The sequence below is a fragment of the Pteropus medius genome, unplaced genomic scaffold, assembly GCF_902729225.1.
Source record: "Pteropus medius unplaced genomic scaffold, Ma_sr-lr_union100, whole genome shotgun sequence".
Classification (NCBI taxonomy): domain Eukaryota; kingdom Metazoa; phylum Chordata; class Mammalia; order Chiroptera; family Pteropodidae; genus Pteropus; species Pteropus medius.
The window spans coordinates 8,597-27,487 of NW_024348628.1; the positions used below are offsets into that span (position 1 = coordinate 8,597).

Genomic DNA, 18,891 nt, shown 5'->3' on the forward strand with positions numbered 1-18,891 from the left:
ACAGGTGCCAGGCGCAGGTGTACAGCACTGCCAGTTTGGCCTTCTGGTGGCTCCCATTAGGAAACCCAGTTTGCTTTGCCCCAAAGGACCCAGGACACAATAATCACACTCAAGGATCCATCGAGGCTCTTAAAACCATGTATTTGAGTTCACGTGAGATAAATTATTTACTGATTTAAAAAAAAAAAAATCCGGAGAATTAATACGATGAACTGGAAACATTCAGCCCACGTGAAAGGCTGAGACAATGGGACCCCACCCCCCACTGTTTGGGCCCTCTCTTCTCCCTGAGCAGTTCCCGATAGCAGTTGACTATGTTGTTGATACCCTGGCAGACTCTGAGGCTGCGCTCCAGGTTGGGGTCGTTGTCACTGACGATCTGCAGGCCAGCATCGAAGTGTGCCAGGGCCTTGGACAGGTGCCTGGACGTGAGCTGGCGGGGGCGTTGGGGAGCCATCCTCGCCCTCATCCCCGGCGGCCCCACTCCTGCTCCAGCGCCAGCGCCATCACTCCTCGTTGGCCAGGTCTGCCCCGCAGCTCTGCAGCAGCGCCACCCCATCTGCCTCCGCCACCTCCGTGAGAAACCTGCGCCGGATCTGTCCAGGGTTTCGACATCGCGCTGCCGGCGCGCTGCTGGACACCCTCAGGCCACAGCACCCTCCACCCGCGGTTCAGCGTGGCGGGCAGGACCTCCTCCCACGCCTCGGAGATGTTGCACAGCGCATCCAGGATGCTGCAGTCCTGGCACAAGGCCGGGACCGCGAGGGCTCACACGCGCCTCCTGCCCGCGCCGCCAACAGGCGGAAGACTCTCCGCAGGTAATGCGCCGCAAAGGTGGCGACGACATCCCAGTTCGTGGGCTGGAGGAGGGCCGTGCTGTTCTTGGGCAGGTGCTCCACGCGCATGCGGTCCGAGAGGTCGTCCAGATTCCCGGGGTGGCCCGGCGCGCCGTCGAGGATGAGCAGCGCCCTGTGCGGGAGGCCGTGCTGGGCACAGTACCGCTCCACGGCCGGGCAGAAGTGCACGAACCACTCCTGGAAGAGGCTCGTGGTCACCCAGGCCTTCTTGTGTGAGCGCCACAGCACCGGCAGGCTGGGCTTGGAGAAGCCCTTGAGTGCGCACGGGTTCTCCGAGGGGTTCACCAGCAGTGGCTTCAGCTTGAAGTCACCGGCCGCGTTGCCACTGAGCAGCAGGGTCAGGAGATCTCGGGCAGCTTTGAACCCGGGGGCCGACTTGTCCTCTGTGGGCAAGAACATCCTGTTGGGCAGTGGCTTCCAGAAAAGCCCTGTCTTGCCAACGTCGAACACCTGCCAAGCGGTGGAGCCGCCCTCCTGGATCACCCTGCGCAGCAGCACCCGGTCCTTTTGTGTCTGCTCTGCGCTGGCACCCGGGGCCTCGCCGCTCGCCCACAGGCTGTGCAGGCTGTGGCGTGCCTTGAAACGGGCGAACCACCTGCAACTGGCCCCGAAGGTCTCAGACTGGGCGCCCTCGTCCTGCTCCCGCTTGAGGTCCTCGAACAGGCTGCGGGCCTTCTCCTGGATGAGCACCACGTTGATGGGCACGTTGCACTTGTTCTGGTCCTCGATCCACACGCTCAGCTGCTGCTCCATGCTCTCCATCACCAGGCTGCGCCTGTGCGTCAACCTGGTGGCTGCCTGCGGGGTGGCTGCCCGGGAACTCATACGGATCTTGTCCCTGTTGTCATGGATGGTGGCCACAGTGGATGTGGACAGCCCCAGTGCATGGCCAATCCTGCTGAGCTTCTCTCCAGCCTCGAAGTGCCACAGCACCTCCAGCTTCACCTGCACGCTGATGGCCTTGCGGTCCCACTTGGTGCCTCCGCACTGGCTGCTGCTCTGCCGCCTCTTCGGACCTGAGACGGGAGGGGGCCGCTGGGTCCACACTGCTCTCTCCGGACATCACGAATGAACATTTGCGTTCCCACCCCGTGCCCGCTGATTTCAGCGCCACTGCGGCCCCGGGCCCCACCCGCTGTGAAATGGGAAAAAGTTTACCAGTGGGGGAGTGCACACAGGCTCCTGCAAAACTGGGAAAGATGTTCAGGGCCACATCTGCCAGAGCTCACTTCCCACTGGATGAAGTCTGGCCTGTGAACTAAATAAACTTCACCCCCAGGAACACAGCAAGCCTCTGAAAGCCCACTGGCCACGCCATCCCAAGTCACCAGTCACTGGCCTCCTGAACAATCCAGGGTGGATCGATACTCAATCTGATGTCGGACCAAACAGAGAAATAAGAAATGACCAGGTGAGTGTGGGCAGGGGAGAAGGTGACAGCACAGACAAGCTGGGTGCAGGGACTTGTAGCGACTGTGCACAAACCAAGCTCTGAGCGTCCAGGTGGCCAGGTGAAAGGGGACGAGCTGCTGCCCAGCCACAGAAAATACGTTTTTATGGACCCGAGCTTGCGAAGACCTTGAGTGATGTAGTTAAGGGTCTCAGGACCCATGATTTTTGTTTTGTTCTCTTGCTGACAGTAAGACATGCACATGGTAAAATACACCAAATGGGGCCAGAGGCGGCCTAGAAGATCCACTCCCCCCGGGGCAGACCGAGCACCTTGCTGCTTCCAGGAACAGAACTTCTCTGAGTTTGGCTTTGTACTTGATGTGTGATCAGAGTTTCACAATAAAGTAGCTCAAGACTTGCCAACATGCCAGCGACTCACAGGACACCTGCTGAGCCTGGCTCGGGTACATCTGGGCAGAGCCACTATAGGGGTTTCCAGCTCTTGCAGTGTCTCGGGAAACCCCAGGACCTGCAATCAGGGCAGGGAAAGCGGGGTGTGACCCAGCCTCCCCACTCAGCAGGCGGGAGAGCCCTGGCCACACTCCTTGGTTGATCTGCCCTCATCCCCGTGTATACTCAGTAACCGTCACCTCTTGGAGAAGCCCCTCGGTTACCTGCCAAGCCCACACGCACCAAAATGCTCTGTAACAGACACAAATTTTAGTCCCTGTCTCGTGGACAGAGCCATCCCTGGGGAGGCCGCATGTGCAGAAGGCCAAGAGGCCGCCTGCATCAAGGAAACCCTGAGGGGAATGGGAGCAGAGCACTTGGCGGTGACCGCTTTGGCTCCCTTCTCTGGTTAAAAGGAACCACCACACGGGGCTACCGCAAGGTGTGCAGGTGAACTGGCCTCCGAGGTGCGCAGCACCACAGAGCGGGCCCCGGCACTGCAGGCTGCGGGGAATCCGGAGGTCAGGCAGGCCCCAAGGGCAGAGGAGGTGAAGGGGAGCACGCTCTGGGACAAGAAACCGACGGGCACACATGCCCCAGCTGGGCAGATGACTCCCACAGGGCCAGTGAGAAGAATCGGCTCCCGACACGAGATAAGCTGAAAGGTGCGGAGGATTTGTGGGCTCTCCTCAGAAACGCCTGTGTGCCTATGTTCATTAGCACATGCACGTGTGCACCGCACGTGTGTCCTCAGAGAAGGGAGGAAGGACACAGCAGTTAACGGTGGCCTTCTCCAGAGAGGCAGATGAGTGTGAGGCAGATGAGTGTGAGACTTCATCGCTTTTGTCAAAGTTCAGATTACTGTATAACGCACATACAGTGCGTTTTTAATTTAAAAAATAGAAGACCAAACGGCATATTTCTTTGTATCTCTGCGCAATGGAAATGACTGAGTGAATAAAAGAAAATTCACCTTTGTGAAGTGAGATGGGGGGAGGAGGCTGCTGGGATCAGGCTGGGGCCGCACAGAACCTGAGGAAGTGAAGCCAAGACCACGGAGGCATCACCACAGCTCCCGAGACACAGGCGAGCAGCCCCAGCCCCTGCTGAGGCCGCTGTGGTCAGTCCGGTCCACAGGTATGTCCTCTGGGTCTACAAAATGTCATTTTAAACTGTGATGTGGTGCCAACAACAAAAATCTGGATTCTGGCTTTCATGGCAGCACCATCTGTCCGTGCCCAGAAGACACCAAGACCAGGCAACACCACCTGGGCCCCAGCCTCACACCAGGTCGGAGCCCTGGGGGCTGGAGACCTGGAGAAACACCTACTCTGCTATTCAAACACTGTTACCCTAGGAAGGCCCCGTCTGACAACCAAGAGCTGGGGGAGACAGCGGGGCAGGCTCTTGGGCCAAGCCTGAAGGCGGAGAGAGGCTGAGCGTGACTCTCCACGGCCTGGGCTGAGGAAAGTCGGGGGAGGGCGGAACATAAGATACGACTTTGGAGGACTCACAGCTCCCCTGAGCTCCATCTGTGAAGAGCCTGGCCGGCTCTGCCAGGTCTCCAGACTGCTGGTCCACGGGGGGTGCCTGGGCCAGCGCTGAGGAAAGAGCGGAGGGTTAGTGTCCTCGGCCCCATCCTGAGGACACAGGGTTCCAGTGCACAGGCCGATCGGTCAGTCAGGCATCAACGTGTGGACAGCGCCCCCTGTGGTCTCTGTACCGGCTTGAGCTAGACAAGACATGAGCATAGCCTCTGACTGTCACAGAAGACCCTGCCCTGGCTGGCATGCCACTGCTCTGGTCACGTACACATACAAACCTCAGGAGTAAACCCACGCCAAGGAAACAGTCATTAGAAGCTTCTTTCCGCTGAGGCCATGTGTGCAGTAAAGGGTTGGCTCTGTGGGCCTGGGTGTCCAAACCCTGCACATTCCAAAGTTCTGGCCCTTGACCTGCTCCTGGGAGGTCATCTCTAAGCCCCTGGAATATTCGCATATTAAGAGTGTGTTTATCAAAGGCACTGGGCACACCAGATAGTTTATGCTGACCCCGTGACTTATGGCAGTGACCCTGGATACACTGTATCAGTTTGACCTGATAGGTCAAACTGCTATATCCACATAACAATGTTATTTGGTCACAAAAATGAGTGAGACGGTGACGTGCTGCTACAGCACGGCTGAACACTGGAAACATTACCCAGCGGGTCCTCAGACAACATGATTCCACTCAGTGGCGCTCCACTGTGACACGGATGTGCCGCCGTGGGACCCGACGGCCGTGGAGCTTCTTTGAAAGTGATTAAATTACGGCATTAGACAGTGTGGTGCTTGTACGACTTTGTGAATACTGTGTATTAACACCCACAAATTGTACTCTTTGGGGGCATGTGAATTACAGCTCAGTAAAGCTGTCTTCCTTACAGTGCCATGGCTTCTGTCTTGGTACAGAGGGCCAAGCAGCAAGAGGCATGGCATAGGTATGTGTGAGTAGTGAGTACAGATGCCAGGGCGAGGGATGGCTGTCGCCTCCTCACAGGCACACAGGTGCACACACACATGGGGAGTCCAAAGTGGAGACATCACATGGCAATGCTGCAAAGCCGCCCCTGGCCAGGCCACCCTCTGTGTTCACCCCCGCCAAAGAAAGGCACCCTAATTGTGACTGGTGGTCTCACTGTCCACCTCTCTAACAGACTAGGCTCCAGTGGGGCAAGGACCTCCTTGCATGTCCCTTTCCCTGCTGGACACAAAGGGCCCAGCACATGACACACACTCAGGGACCTTATAAGGAGAAAAGGAAGAAAAAGGAGGTCCTCTGAGAGGGTGAAACGTCATACCAACCTCAAGCTAGGAAGCTAAGAGACTAAAATAGGCTCCAAACATGTTGCAACTTCTGAGTCCCCTTCCCAGAGATGAGAACATTGAGGGCCTGGGCTGAGCGGGCAGGTGCTCCAGACCCAGGGCCGTGGGCTGTCCCTCTGCACTGTCCCCCGTCCCTTCGCCTGCTGATCTTCCCCAGTCCCTGTGGCTTACCATTCTGCCGCAACATCTGAGCAAAGTCCTCCACCAGCGCCACAGCTTCCTCGCCAGTCTCGGGACCCTGGGACTCCACCCAGACCCGCGTGTCAGGTGGCAGTGCACCCAGGACCTGCTCCAGCACCAGCAGCTCCAGCATCTGCTCCTTGGAGCGCGCCTCGGGCCGCAGCCACTGGTGGCACAGCTCACGTAGACGGCCAGCGCCTCACAAAGCCCTGCTGCCTCCTTGTACTAGGAGCTGCGGAAGCGCTGCCGGGGGTCTCTACTGAGCCCTGGGGCCAGCGCTGGGGCCTGAGGGTTGGGGAGGGGTTTGAGATCCCATAGGGCAACCTCATCTTCCTCCATCTTGATGATCACGAGCTCTTGCAGATCAAGGGGCGCTCGGTCAGCTGCCATGATGAGACCTTGGGAAGCTGGCCTCCCTGTCCTCATTAAGGCCACAGCTCAGTCTTCCTGGGACAGGATGGGCTACCCAATTAGGGCAATGGACCATCCACGCCCCTCCACCCACCCACACCCTGCAAGGCCACTTGCTGTGGACGACTGTCCCCAAACCTGGCTAGCTGGCAACCTGAGAAAGGACACCTCGAACTCTGACCTGTCCATCTGTGCCCTAAAGAGGACCCCTTGCACTGAGAAACCAGTTAGGAGAGTGAGCCCACCCCTGCAGGGAAGCTTCCAGGAGCCCAAGCCAGACTGGGCCAAAGTAAGAGGGCTGCTCCTGGGGACAGGGTCGTGGCACTGCCCAGGGTCTCAGTGACCGGAGAGAACCCGCCAGCAGCCAAACAAAGGTGCTGGTGGGAACTAGCAGAGGGATGGTGTCCAGGGAGGGTCTGAGCGAATGAAGAATGCAGTCTGAGGGTCCTAGGGAGAGTGATGTGGGGAACAGACTGGAAGGGAAGGGCAAGATGGGCGCTGGAGGCAGCTGCGGTGAGGCCAGTGTGGGCCAGGCGCAAGGACAGTAACTGCTGACTCCCACCCTGGAGGGCCTTCCTCCTGCCATGGCAGACTCCTGCAGAGCCTCAGGAGATCCATTCAACTAGGAGAACTCAACCATGGACAGGGAGAGAGATCCGCTCTACAAGGCTAAACAAGAAAGCAGTGGCGCTCTGCACTCAACGTGCTTCCACGGCCGAAATTCTAAAACAAACCTCTGCAGACATCTATGCCTGTGTGTACACAGGAGCTACTGTTACAAACGTTCACAAAAAGATCCTGAAAAACAAAACCCGAGCTGGCAATTCCAGAGAATGGAACTGGAGAACACCCACTTTCTCCTTTATAAGTCTCTGCATAACGTCTGAATTGTTTTGCGACACTTTTGGTACCACAGCAACTTCAAAAAATAATAAAGATTGTTTTCAATGCCAAGCCATGTTTTAGGAAGGGTGGGTCAGGGCTCCCCAGACCCAGCATGCCCGGTTCCACGCGCCCTCAGCCCCCAGGTGCCCTGAGGAAGCGACCGCTGGAAGAACGGGCATTCTCGGCAAAGGCCGTGTGGCCAGGGTGCTCCTGCAGAGCCTCGCCGGGTAAGGATTCGGACTTCGATCCCCGCGCGCCCTCTCTCCACACTCTCGCCTGACGGAGGGAGGGACGTGCGGGGCAGGCGCAACGAGAGCAAAGAGGAGACCCAGGCCCGGGCCGGGGAAATCCAGGAAGCCTTCCCAGAGGTGAGAGAGCTTAGGGGTAGCAGGCGGCGAAAGGACGGAGTCTGTGCACGGAACTGACAACCGCGGGAGGCGGGCCCAGGAGCTGGTCAGGGCTCGAGCGCCACCCGCCGGCGGGGCCCGGGAGCTGCGGGTAGAGCCGGCCCCGGCCCACGCCACTTCCGGGGCGGGCCCCGCCGGGCCGGACTCCAAGTCCCAGGGGCGCCCGCGGCGCCGCCCCCCGCGGACTCGCCGGGGCTCCTGGGAACACGGACGGCCCGACCACCCTTCCTGCCGGCCGGCAGCGCCTCCGGTCGCATCGCGCCCGGACTCACCGCCCCCAGGAGCCACGCGGCCCGGCCGCTCTGGGGCCCGAGGACCGGGAGCTCCCGGCGCTTCGCCCCGCTGCTCAGCCCGTCAAGCGCGATCCGCCCCTTGGGCCCGGGCCCGAGCGCGCAGGCGCGGAGGGGCGAGCGGGGCGGGGTCCGGAAGTGAGGCGAGCGCGCGGGGCCTGGGCGGCCAGGTTCCCCGGAAGCGTCCTCGGCGCGTCGCAGCCGGCAGCGTCGCAGGCACTGGGCCTGCACCCGGGGGTCCGGTCCGCAGCGCCGCCTGGAAATGTGGTTCCTCGAGGCCCGGCGACAGGTGCTGCTTGACCGAGCCCCGGGTGCTCCGCCGCGCTTTAGTGGAGGGCCGGGCGCCGTCCCTGGCTCCACACACGCGCGCCCTGGATCCAGACCGGCCCACGCACGTGTCGCCTCTGCGGCGCGCTGCTTGCAGGACGTCGAGTCCGGTCGTTTCCCCCGCGCTCGGCTGGCACGCGGCGGCTGTGACCGGGGGCCGCTCACCTGCCTCTGCACCTTCCACCCGCTGAGATCTGGCCTTAACTCCTGCCTGGTCACCTACCTCCTTCAGCCGCTGTACCGCACTAAGCCTCCATCGGGGCGGCTATTTCTTCCAGGTTGGCCCTCAGGCCTTTACCAACCCACCCATCGTGCTGGCCAGCCTCTGACAAGCCCCTCTGATAAGTGGCATTCTGAAATACCCAGTTTCTTAATTGACAGCAAAGTCCCCAAGGGCTGGGACTCCACCTCCCCAGAGAACCTTCCCTATCATGTCCTGTCCTGTGCCCGGGCTAGTTTGGGGTCCCTCCTAAGTCTCCCTTCATAGCCCTTGCCACACAGAATGTAACCACCTCTGGGCTGGCAGCTCCTAGGGCCAGTCTCACCCACCTCGGCCTCCCCAGCACCTAGCACATTTCAAGTGCTCATAACCTGTGCGATGAACTAATCCAGCCAGTCACTGAGGTCCTAAGAAAAGCTCCCTTCGTTCTTGCCATCCCTCTTCCTGCTCTCTGCAGGAAAACAAGGGGCCTCATCTAACCTTTTTCCCAGTAAGGCTGGGCCCCCAGCCCCTGTCATGTGCTGAGAGCAGGCCCATCACTGCAAGTGTTAGCTGGGACACAGGTGGCAGAAACCCTTTCCCCCATCTTTATTTCTTTGTGTGTCTGTGTGTGCATATGCACAGACACATGCAGGTACCTGCATTGATCAGAACCCAAGAGGCCAGACATCCCTGTCTCACCACCTGTGGCTCATCCAGCTGGAGCACAAGAACACCTTCCCTTGCTGACAGTGTCCTGGTGGCCCACGTGCTGTGTCTGCAGAGCAGACAACCAAAGTGCCTGCTGTTAGTTTGGGGGACAGGAGAGCAAGGTGGAATGAGAGGAGAGGCTGGGCTGCTGCTAGTGCACCCGGAGCAGATCCTGAGGTGGTCACTGAGGCCTTAGGAATGGACGGGATTTCCCAAAGGGCTCTAGACCCAGGAGACCATCAGTTTCACAAAAGATACAGCATCAGAAGATGGAGGGATGCCAAGACAACCATGCCATAGAAACCTAGGGAAGAAAATATCTCCGAACCAAGGAAGGGACCCCTGGTATCAAAAGCCACAGTGGGCCAACACATGCCCATGGGGTTGGGTGCAGGGAGGAAACCAGAGACCTGCTATCACAGAGGCCATGGAAGCCAGAGCGGGCAATTACCTAAAACTTTAACAAGTCCCATGAAAGATCATACTGATCAAGGAGAAAATGTGAAAAAATAAATCTTTTATCCACTGGAAATACTGTCCAGAAAAAGAAAGGATGAGCAGACACTGGAAAGTGTACTTTCAGCTCAAATATCTGGTATAATGTTGCTGCCGGATTATATAAAAACCTTTACACATTACGCAGGATCCCAGACCCTCAGACCACGAGGCACACCCCGGAGTGCGGGGAAGCTGGGGAGGAAGGGAAGTCCTGTCAGGGTCACAGTGTCCTGTCCCAGGAGCACAGCTGCTCAGGCACCTCAATATTTGCCTGACTGTGGGCTCTTCATCCCTGAAAACACCAAAGCTGAGAAAACAAGTTAGTTAATAAAGGGTAAAAATTTCTCTGTTTGCAAGATGATGAATTTATACACTCCATAGTCACATTCTTGCTTTGACCTTTCTTCATGCCAAAGTTCAGTTATTTTGATGGAATTTATTTGGATTTTCCGCAATATGCTTTGGGTGGTGGAATATTTGCACAAAGAATGTTTTCTAGTAGACACAGTTACGAAAATGTCATAAGGTAAGAAAATAGGTCACAAACTAGGAAAAGAAGATAATAGGAAGAAATACCCTTTATTTTTATTATTTTAGACCAAGGTCGGCATTATTTGTATATGACATATGATTATAAACATTTGGCAATTGTGGATATTTATAGGAGTGTTAGTTATCAGAAAGTACCTGAGCGATTGCTACAGCCCCCCAAGGTGAGTGTCTCTGATGTCAGACAAGGGTCTGTGGGTGGCTGTGATTACATGTGACTGACAGGACTGATGCTCCTTGTCCCCAGGTGTCCTGTCCCAGGTGCAGCTGCAGGAGTCAGGCCCAGGACAGGTGAATCCCTCGCAGACCCTCTCGCTCACCTGTGCTGTCTCTGGCGGTTCTGTCACTAGCAGTGACTACTGGAGCTGGATCCGCCAGCGCCCTGGGAAAGGGATGGAGTGGATGGGATACTGGACAGGAAGCACAAGATACAATCCAGCATTCCAGGATCACATCTCCGTCACGGCTGACACGTCCAGAAACCAGTTCTTCCCGCAGCTGAACTCTGTGACAAGCGAGGACACGGCCATGTATTTCTGTGCGGGAGACACAATGAGGGGACCTCAGTGTGAGCCCAGACACAAACCTCCCTGAGGGAGACAGGAGGGGGAGCTGCAGGGGCCGATCAGGTCACCAGGGGACGCTCAGGTCACACAAAGCACAGCACACACAGACCAGCCCAACAGCAGGTGCAGAGGGAGGTGGGAAGGGGCGTCCTGTTTGGAGCAGCGATTTCCTCAGTTCTCAGCTGCCCACTGAAACAAACCTCACTTTTTCGACGTGGCTCTAAATTTTTCTGTTTTCACTGCAGACTAAAATGAAAACGTACCTTGTCCGTAGACAACATATCACTGGTGACTAGGGACCTTCCTTCACCAGTTTTCTATGTGTGTGTTTTCATGTCTCAGCAGAGGGACAATCCTGAGGGCTGTCTTCTTCCCTGTGGCTGGAAAATACCTGCACAAAGAGAGACCCGGCACAGTGCAGACTCCTGTGTGCTGAGCTCAGGCTCTCTGCCCCCACAGTCACACACTGTCCCCACATGAGCTCTCCCTTCAGACAGGACACATGGCCACAGGGGTAGGATCAGCCACCAAGACTCTAACCAATGCCGTTTCTGTCCGGCCTACAACACATGACCCTCCAGGTCTTCACTTCCTCGGGTGGATTTTGAAACCCACCCAACACGACCAGGTGTCATCTACTGTCCTAATTTCACTAAGTCTGTCCTACAGCCTGAGCTCCATGGGGCTGGAGCCCAACTCAATCTCCCAGCCTCCACCCTGGCTGGTGACAAAGGAGAGATTACGTAAATACTTTGCATTCACGTGTCTCCAGTTCATCTCCTGTTATCCCTCTAACATGTTTGTCCATTTGTGGACCCCCGAGGCAGGTTATCCTCAGGGGGTCTAATGTGACTTGCTTAGCATGCATGTCATGCACGCATGTGATTCAAGGTCACGCAGGCATTATGGAAGGACAAGTCTGGGACACAGTTGGCTGCTGACCCATGGGCACCACTAAGAACTCAGAAACCTGATGAAAGAAGATATCTTGATGAACCAGCGTATACAGAGCATCAAGCTAAACACCTCATTGTGGCCATGGTGAGCCAGGGGCCAGGGAACACGTTGGATATGCTGGTCACTTGTCATGTCTCCTTCTTTACACAAAGCTCAAGTCCTAGTGGGGTGGGACCACCACACCATGACCTCATTTAGCCTTTCAAGCCTCCTCAATGCCCTATTTTAAACACCAGCATTGAGACATCAGATTACAGGATAATAATTTCGAATAACCAAACTCAATTCATAGGATTCTACCAATGGAACTTAAAATTCATGTCTTTTTTATGTAAAATACATTAACTCTACCCCAACTGTCCCAAATGTCATACCCATTACAGGACTAACTCTAAAGTCTTAGGTCCAAATCTCAACGAACTATCATCTCATCAGATATTGGTGAAACTTGGCATATGATTCAATCTCAGACTAAAATCCTCTCCAGCTGAGAGTCTATAAAACATGATGAATTATGAGCTTCCAAAATATGATGGAGGGGCTGGCATAGGGTGGAAACCCTCACTCTACGATGATTAAAGAGGAGAGAGGGAAGGAGGGAAGGGCGCCAAGCTGGTCCAAACGCTGGCGAGGCAAGTCCCATGGGACGGTAGGTTGGAGACAGTCCTCTTTGGCTGGATGCCTACACTCTTTACTTGGTGGGTGGGGGTCACACCTCATGGACACGCTGAGGTGCTGTCTTACCATCTGGACTCTCTGTGACTCTGCTGGGTGGCAGTCACACCACTGTCACTGCCAGGTGGTGGACGATCCAAAGGCTTTGATTGGAGGCCATGTCACCTGTTACACGGAGTCAACCCTGATCCTCTCTGAGTCTCCTCCAAGGCCATTTGTCCCCCTTCTTAAAAATACTGCATCTTCACCGCCAGTGTGGGTTATGATCCTGTTTTGTAAAATCCGTGAAGTCTGACATCTCTCTTCATCCCACCTTCTTCTCCCCTTCATTTCAAAGAGGCATCGCTTCTGCCGGACTCATCGCACCTCCCTTCCTGCATGACGCTGAGATGGCTGATGAGACCCGCTGGTCAGGCCCCAGATTGATTGATTGATTGATATTATTTTATTTAATTATTTTTTACATTTATTTTTTATTTCCCTCTGCCCCTCCCCTCTGGTAACCACTAGTCCATTGTCCTTGTCCATTACTCTCTGTTTCTCTTCTTTTTTGTTGCTTTTAGGTTTACATCACATATATAACTGTTACCATGTGATTTTTTTTTTTTAATGAAATTGTTTTTAGCAATGCCTTTTCTGCCCTCTTTAGAAGATACTCCACAATTTTGGCTTATGGATGGACTGGCCACTTGTCACAACTCCACATTCTGATTTGCACTTGATTCATACAGCTGTCTTTGCTCCATCACTGTCTTATCACATTTTATTAGAAAGTAGCAGCATGAACCAAACACTCCTTCCCTTAGCTTAGTAATCCCTGCGGTTAAAAACACACTCTCACTGTTCACAGCTCTACCTTCAGCTTCACCCTAAAACCTGGCCCCCTACTCACTTTGACACTTTTTGACAAGGTCACATGTCCTCCAGAACCGGTGACCTGTTCTCATTTCCATGGACACCTTGTCAGAACGGCTCCCAATGTCCACACTCCAACCACCGCTGTCCTCGTGACTGTGTGCGCCTTCTCTTTGAGTGTGGGAGCTTCCTCTACGGCTCTCTTGTCCTCTCTGAGCTCTCCGCACAATCACCTGTAACACCCCTCTCAGCAAGCTTGGAATTTTCTAGCAGGCACTTAAAAGTCTCCCACCTCCTACCTATCACCTGCTTCCACGTCCATGTACATTTTCTTCGATGCTTCTTCCAGCAGCACCCACTTCTCAGAACCACAATCTGCCTCATAAGCTCAAGTTGCCATTACAATTACCAATGACTGAGTGGCTTAAATGACAGAAATTTATTGTCTCACATTGTGGGGACTGGAAAAGCCAAGGTCCATGTTCAGAGACCTTGATTCCTAGTGAGAAATCTTTCCCTCAGGAAGACAGCTGACTTCTCGCTGTAATCTCGCATGCTGGAGAAAATGAGAAATATCACTCTTTCTATTCATTTTCATATACAGCAACCAGTTCTAGTAGACAAGGACTTATACTTAACCTCATTTATCCCTAAACTTCCCAAGAGTCCTTCTCCGGTACAGTCAACTCTGTGTTAAGGCTTCACCTCATGAATGCTGGGGGATACAGCGCAGTGTGTAGCAAGCTCCCAGGCTTAACTGTGAGCAGGTTCACTGACCAGAAGGATGTTCATCACGTTCTTGGTTATATGAGCACAGGCACAGGTTCCTGACAGCAGCGCTTGCGAGATGTCCTCACGCAGAGACCAGTGCCTCTCAGATGGGATCGTGGACCTCGTGTCCCAGCGCATCCTGGAAGCCAGGACTCCTGCATCTCCTCTCGCCTGCTCTCAGCGCCACCTGGGACTGAGCGCTCTCATGGATTGGCTTGTGTTTCTGGAGTGACAATTCCTGGTCCTGGAGTGAGGTGACACATGCACTTTTTGAGTCCAGCCAGGGGGACCAATGCCCTTTCAAAGTGATCTCACCTGAGGTCTAATAGGTCCCTTGCTGTTTTTTTTTTTTTTCATATCCCAGCTTCCTGAGAGAGACTTTACATGGCTACGACGTTCAGAGATTTCACGTCCAGTGATGTCTGTCCAGGTGCCACTTAGACATAGTGAGATTAGATCCCTACATCTAGTACAGGTCAAGGTGACCTCTGGTGTGTGCATCTAATTCACTGAATAGTGGAAGTAGACTATGCATTGGGCCACATGGTGTGTATCTGCAGAGTTTCTCAGAAGTGTCCTTCATTAGAGAAACCTAAAGAACATAAATGGTCCAGGAAATTCCCAAGAGATTCTGGAATCAGGGAACTGCTGCCTATGTCAGTGCATCCATTTGCCCCAGGGAAGGGGCTCCCTGGTGGTTCACAAAGCCCTTGAATGAAGCCTCCCTGCTGGGTAATTGGGAGTGAGTGAAGCCAATTCACTATATCAGGAGGTGAAGCCAAAAGCATATGGTGTCCCTGAGGGAGCATCCTGAAGTCAGGGCACAGACATTTAACACTGTCCTAGAAACATTGTGAGGTCATGCCGTCTGAGCCCAGACAGAACCCTCCCCTGCATCATGGAGGCTGGACTGCAGGGGGCCATCAGGATCCACCCCGCAGGGGTTGTGAGCCCTGAGTAGGGGCAGAGCGCATGGGGGAGGGGATTCTTCTGAGGGCTTGGGGCTTCCTCTTTCCAAAGATCACCTAAATTTCCAATTAGACAGAGACTGCAGAAGCAAAAATCGATGTGACATTCGGTAGGACCATTTTCCAATCTCAAGAAAGCAATGAGAACCACACATCAATGGACAGGTATGGGGCTTCTAGACATCTGAATTGTGAGGAGCTGGTGGCAGGGTGTGTTTTACTAGGTGTGACATTTAAGAGACACCCTGACGCAGGAATACGAGGTGTGACATCAGAGCCCAGATGCATCCAACGTCCCCATGTCACTCAAGGAGGAAGCGCAGTGAGGAGACTTCCTGTTGGACTCGTTCCTCAGAGAGAAAAGCTCTGTCTACATATAGATCAGGCCCCTGACAGGGACACATATGCACAACAAGCATTTGTACCTGGGACTTCATGTGCTTATTGACCACGGTTTCTGTGTCATCAACTTCTCTCAGGTGAGGCCAAGAATTCAGCTATGAATACTGTGCCTCATGAATATGCAAATGAGCCAAGGTGCATTAGGTTAAATAGGGACCTGTCTGTGTCCTCACAGCACCCACCATCATGCCTTCTCCATTAGAGGCCCTGACAGCACCACCCTCAGCATGGACTAGAGCTGGAGCGTCCTCCTCCTGGTGGCAGTGGCAACAGGTAAGGGGATCCCCAACCCTGGGCTGATGAGGGCACCAGGACCAGTCAGGGCTCTGCACCCACTGCTGTCTCCTCTCCACAGGTGTCCATGCCCAAGTCCAGTTGGTGCAGTCTGGGGCCGAGGTGAGGAAGCCTGGGGCCTCCGTGAAGGTCTCCTGCAAGGCTTCCGGATACACCTTCACCAGCTACTATATGCAGTGGGTGTGACACACTCCAGGAAAAGGGCTTGATTGGATTGGACGGGTTAACCCTAACGATGGCAGCACAAGCTACACACAGAAGTTCAAGGGCAGAGTCACCATCACCACAGACAAGTCCAGCAGCACAGCCTACATGGAGCTGAGCAGTCTGAGGCCTGAGGACACAGCCACATATTACTGTGCGAGAGACACACAGTGTGACGACCCACATCCTGAGAGTGACAGAAACCCTGAGGGAGAGGGCAGCAGAGTGGGGCTGAGGAAGGAAGGGAACAGTGTCCTCTGACTTCCTCACACAGAGACAGAAACCTGACAATATAAGTGACACTCTCGCGAGCACACCCGGCACTCAGGGAAAGATGTCAGGACTCCAGGTGTCCTGCAGGAAGATGAGGGACAGCGTTTCCTGACAGGTCCCTGTCATTTGTCATTGCTTCTGCAGAGGGCACATATGCACCTCCCTGGTCTCTGGATGAGGGGAGTTAGTACAGGAATCGTCTAGGATTACGTGTTGGTGTCAGATTCAGGGTTTGGACTGCAGATCCCCCAGCCATTCCTCTCACTTTCCCCTGTTTCTGAAAAGGAATTATGCTTCAGTATAGGTAAGTATAAAGACTGAAGGGTGAACCCCTACTGCCCAGTCTGAGGTCCAGCACCAGGCCCATGACTTTCTGGGAGGATGATCCCAACTCCTGGTAGCAAAGTCACGGTGACGGGTGAGCCAGGTTCTAGCACAGTCCACCTCAGTTCTCTCCTACAGGGCTGAGCTCCTGAAGAGGGTCCTCCCCTCTGACCACAGCCCCCAGTGTCCCTGTCCCTGGGGCAGGACTGCTGTCCTCACACACGGGGAGCAGTGTGGGGAGACCCTTGATGACGTGGGACCCACGTACAGCCTGTGTGACTTTCCTGTCCCTGCTGAATCACAGTACCACACACTTGGGGTACAGTCTACACACGTTGACTCCTCACAGTCTGGAGTTCACAGCAGGAAGTCAGTCCCCCTGGAGAGACATCAAGGTTTTGACAGGACCACACGTGCACAGAGGCTAGGAGTGGGGGCTGTGATCTGAACATGTGTGCTCCCCAACATTACGTATTGAAATCCTAACCCCGCAGGATTGTGGTAGGGGGTGGGGGTCTCTGCGGGGTGCTGGATGACAAAGCCAGGGTTCTCATGAAGTGAATTAGCAACTGACTAAATCAGGCCGCAGAGACCATGCGTGTCACTTCCTCCACCTGAGGACACAGCAAGAGCAAACCAGATATGACCCAGGAAGAGGATCCTCCCCAATGGTGACCATGCTGGCACCTCGATCCTGGATTCCCACCTCTTGAACCTTGAGAAGTGAATGGTTGTTAATATTAAATTACTCAGAAGGTTTTGTTCTCTTACTGCAGCCTGAGCAAACTCAGACAGTGGTCTGCTTCTGTGTCTTTCTTGGTCCAAGAGCCGCTTTCCTTACATCCTGACTTATGCCCCGTTCTCCATCCCTACAGCCTGGAGGAAGTCACCTCACATCACTGGTCACATTGCATCTTTCCTCTCCTGGAGTCTTATCTCCTCTGCCTCGCTCTGCCGTGAACACTTGTGGCTGTATTAGGAGTGTCTCAGATAAAACAGGAAGCCATTTACCTCAAGACGTCTAATGGTCCTGGCATGACAACGTGCCTTTTCCCCTGGAACAGTCACAGCTTCGGAGCACAGAGCAACTGAAACAGCCCTCCGAATACTCACATCCATCCCACCGGCCAGTTCCACTAAGCACATCCCAACATCCCCAAAGTTGACTCATTAAAGCATGACCTGAAGCCCAAAATACCGAAGAGCATCCTGTCCTATGTCCCAAGTGTAATCTCTAACTCAACTGTCAGTGAGGATTCGGGTGCATGCATCCTGGGGCATAACTCTCTCCACCTGTAGACCTGTGATCCTAGAAGACCAGTTACCTCATTCTAAAATGCACTTTAGGGCAGGCACATGGTCACAGTCCACACTTCTCCCTTCTTAAGAGAGGAAATGGAAGTTAGAGAGAAATCACCAGCTGAAGATGATTTTACGCACACCTGAGAGAACTCCATTGGGTCTTAGGACCTGGGGATGAGCTGCTGTGACTCAGACCCAACCTCTGGCCTGTCGCTGTGCCCTCGGATCCACCTTCCTGGGTCCTGAGGATCTGCCTGATGGAAGAGGAGCCCACTCATCACCTGTGTGTGAGGACTGAGACTTGACGTCTCCTTTCACTTTGTTCTCTCTCTGTGACTTTAAAATGTCCACCAACAATGATCAAATTGGAAGGAAGGTTTTAGTTAAAACAGTTGCAACTGCAGTATCGCCACAGGAGAGAGTCGGGAGCACCACTGGGAGCAGCAGAGGCAGTTGGGGACTTGTGGCCTAGGGGTAGATGGTGGGGTCAGTTGACAGAAGTAACTAAGAGGGGACATGTTTTACACAGGAAGGTCCATATGCCTGTACCGGGAGGGACACACCACTGAATGCTGAGTAAGGGGAAGGGCCGGGCGCGTCTCTGTTCCTCTGTTGGACTTTGAAGGAAATGTGTGCTGAGGACATCAGGGGGTCAGGGCCTCCAGGGAGGTCAGGGCCTGCAGGGGGCATACACACCCCAAGGACTTGTGTCTCAGCCCCAGCAGCTCGTGCAGATGGAGACTCGGGGCTGGTTTCCTATGTGATCTGCAGCTTCCTGTCCTTGTAGCAGTGTCAGAGGAACCTGTGTACACTTACTATTCTCTGCTCACCTCCAACATTTCTGTATATAAAATGTTCACGTTCTTTTGAGTTTTTTATTGGTAAGGAAGGACACATTTCTCACTTGCACAAACCATAGGGTTTCACTTCAGAGGCAGAAATGACTCTACCCATTGTCACCAGGAACAGAATCCTAAGAAAGCTTAAAATACTTGCCTGAAAAATTAGCAATCTGAGGTAGACCAGAGACCCTGCTGAATCCCTGATCAATGTACCTGGATCATGTCACAGCCACGGTGGACACGGGGCCAGTGTCAGGATGGACAAAATCCATTAGATTTCAAAACTGACCCTCGTGCTCCTAAAACCGTCAATACGTCTCTGCACGAATCCCGTGTTCTACTCCTTTAATCCATTTTCTTTCTTATTAGTTTTTTCTTTTTTTGCTTTCCTCTTTATATACTTTATTCCCTTAAAATAGAGTATCTGTCATGACT

At 54.3% G+C, this 18,891-nt stretch overlaps 2 protein-coding genes and 1 pseudogene across 3 annotated transcripts; 1 reads left to right on the forward strand and 2 right to left on the reverse strand.

Annotated features, from left to right (window-relative positions):
* Positions 1 to 632: 632 nt before the first annotated feature.
* Positions 633 to 3,292, reverse strand: LOC120616803 (tigger transposable element-derived protein 1-like). The gene is made up of 3 exons (XM_039880382.1): positions 3,136 to 3,292; positions 2,689 to 2,778; positions 633 to 1,873 (listed from the first exon to the last, which is right to left on the reverse strand). Exons 1-3 carry the CDS (start codon positions 3,290 to 3,292, stop codon positions 672 to 674), a joined length of 1,449 nt encoding a protein of 482 aa, XP_039736316.1. The 3' UTR covers positions 633 to 671.
* LOC120616811 (zinc finger and SCAN domain-containing protein 1-like) lies at positions 1,829 to 7,567 on the reverse strand. Of its 2 annotated transcripts, XR_005656701.1 has the most exons (4): positions 5,738 to 7,567; positions 4,214 to 4,300; positions 3,673 to 3,851; positions 2,214 to 2,230 (listed from the first exon to the last, which is right to left on the reverse strand). XR_005656701.1 is itself a non-coding variant. In XM_039880383.1 (3 exons), the coding sequence occupies exons 1-3, from the start codon at positions 5,877 to 5,879 to the stop codon at positions 3,763 to 3,765; spliced, it is 318 nt and encodes a 105-aa protein (XP_039736317.1). In that variant the 5' UTR covers positions 5,880 to 7,567; the 3' UTR covers positions 1,829 to 3,762. The 2 variants fall into 2 exon arrangements, 1 of the variants encoding a protein (XP_039736317.1); XM_039880383.1 differs by having other exon boundaries at positions 1,829 to 3,851.
* Positions 7,568 to 15,444: 7,877 nt separating this feature from the next.
* LOC120616804 (immunoglobulin heavy variable 1-46-like) lies at positions 15,445 to 17,619 on the forward strand (annotated as a pseudogene).
* The last annotated feature ends 1,272 nt before the right edge of the window (positions 17,620 to 18,891 follow it).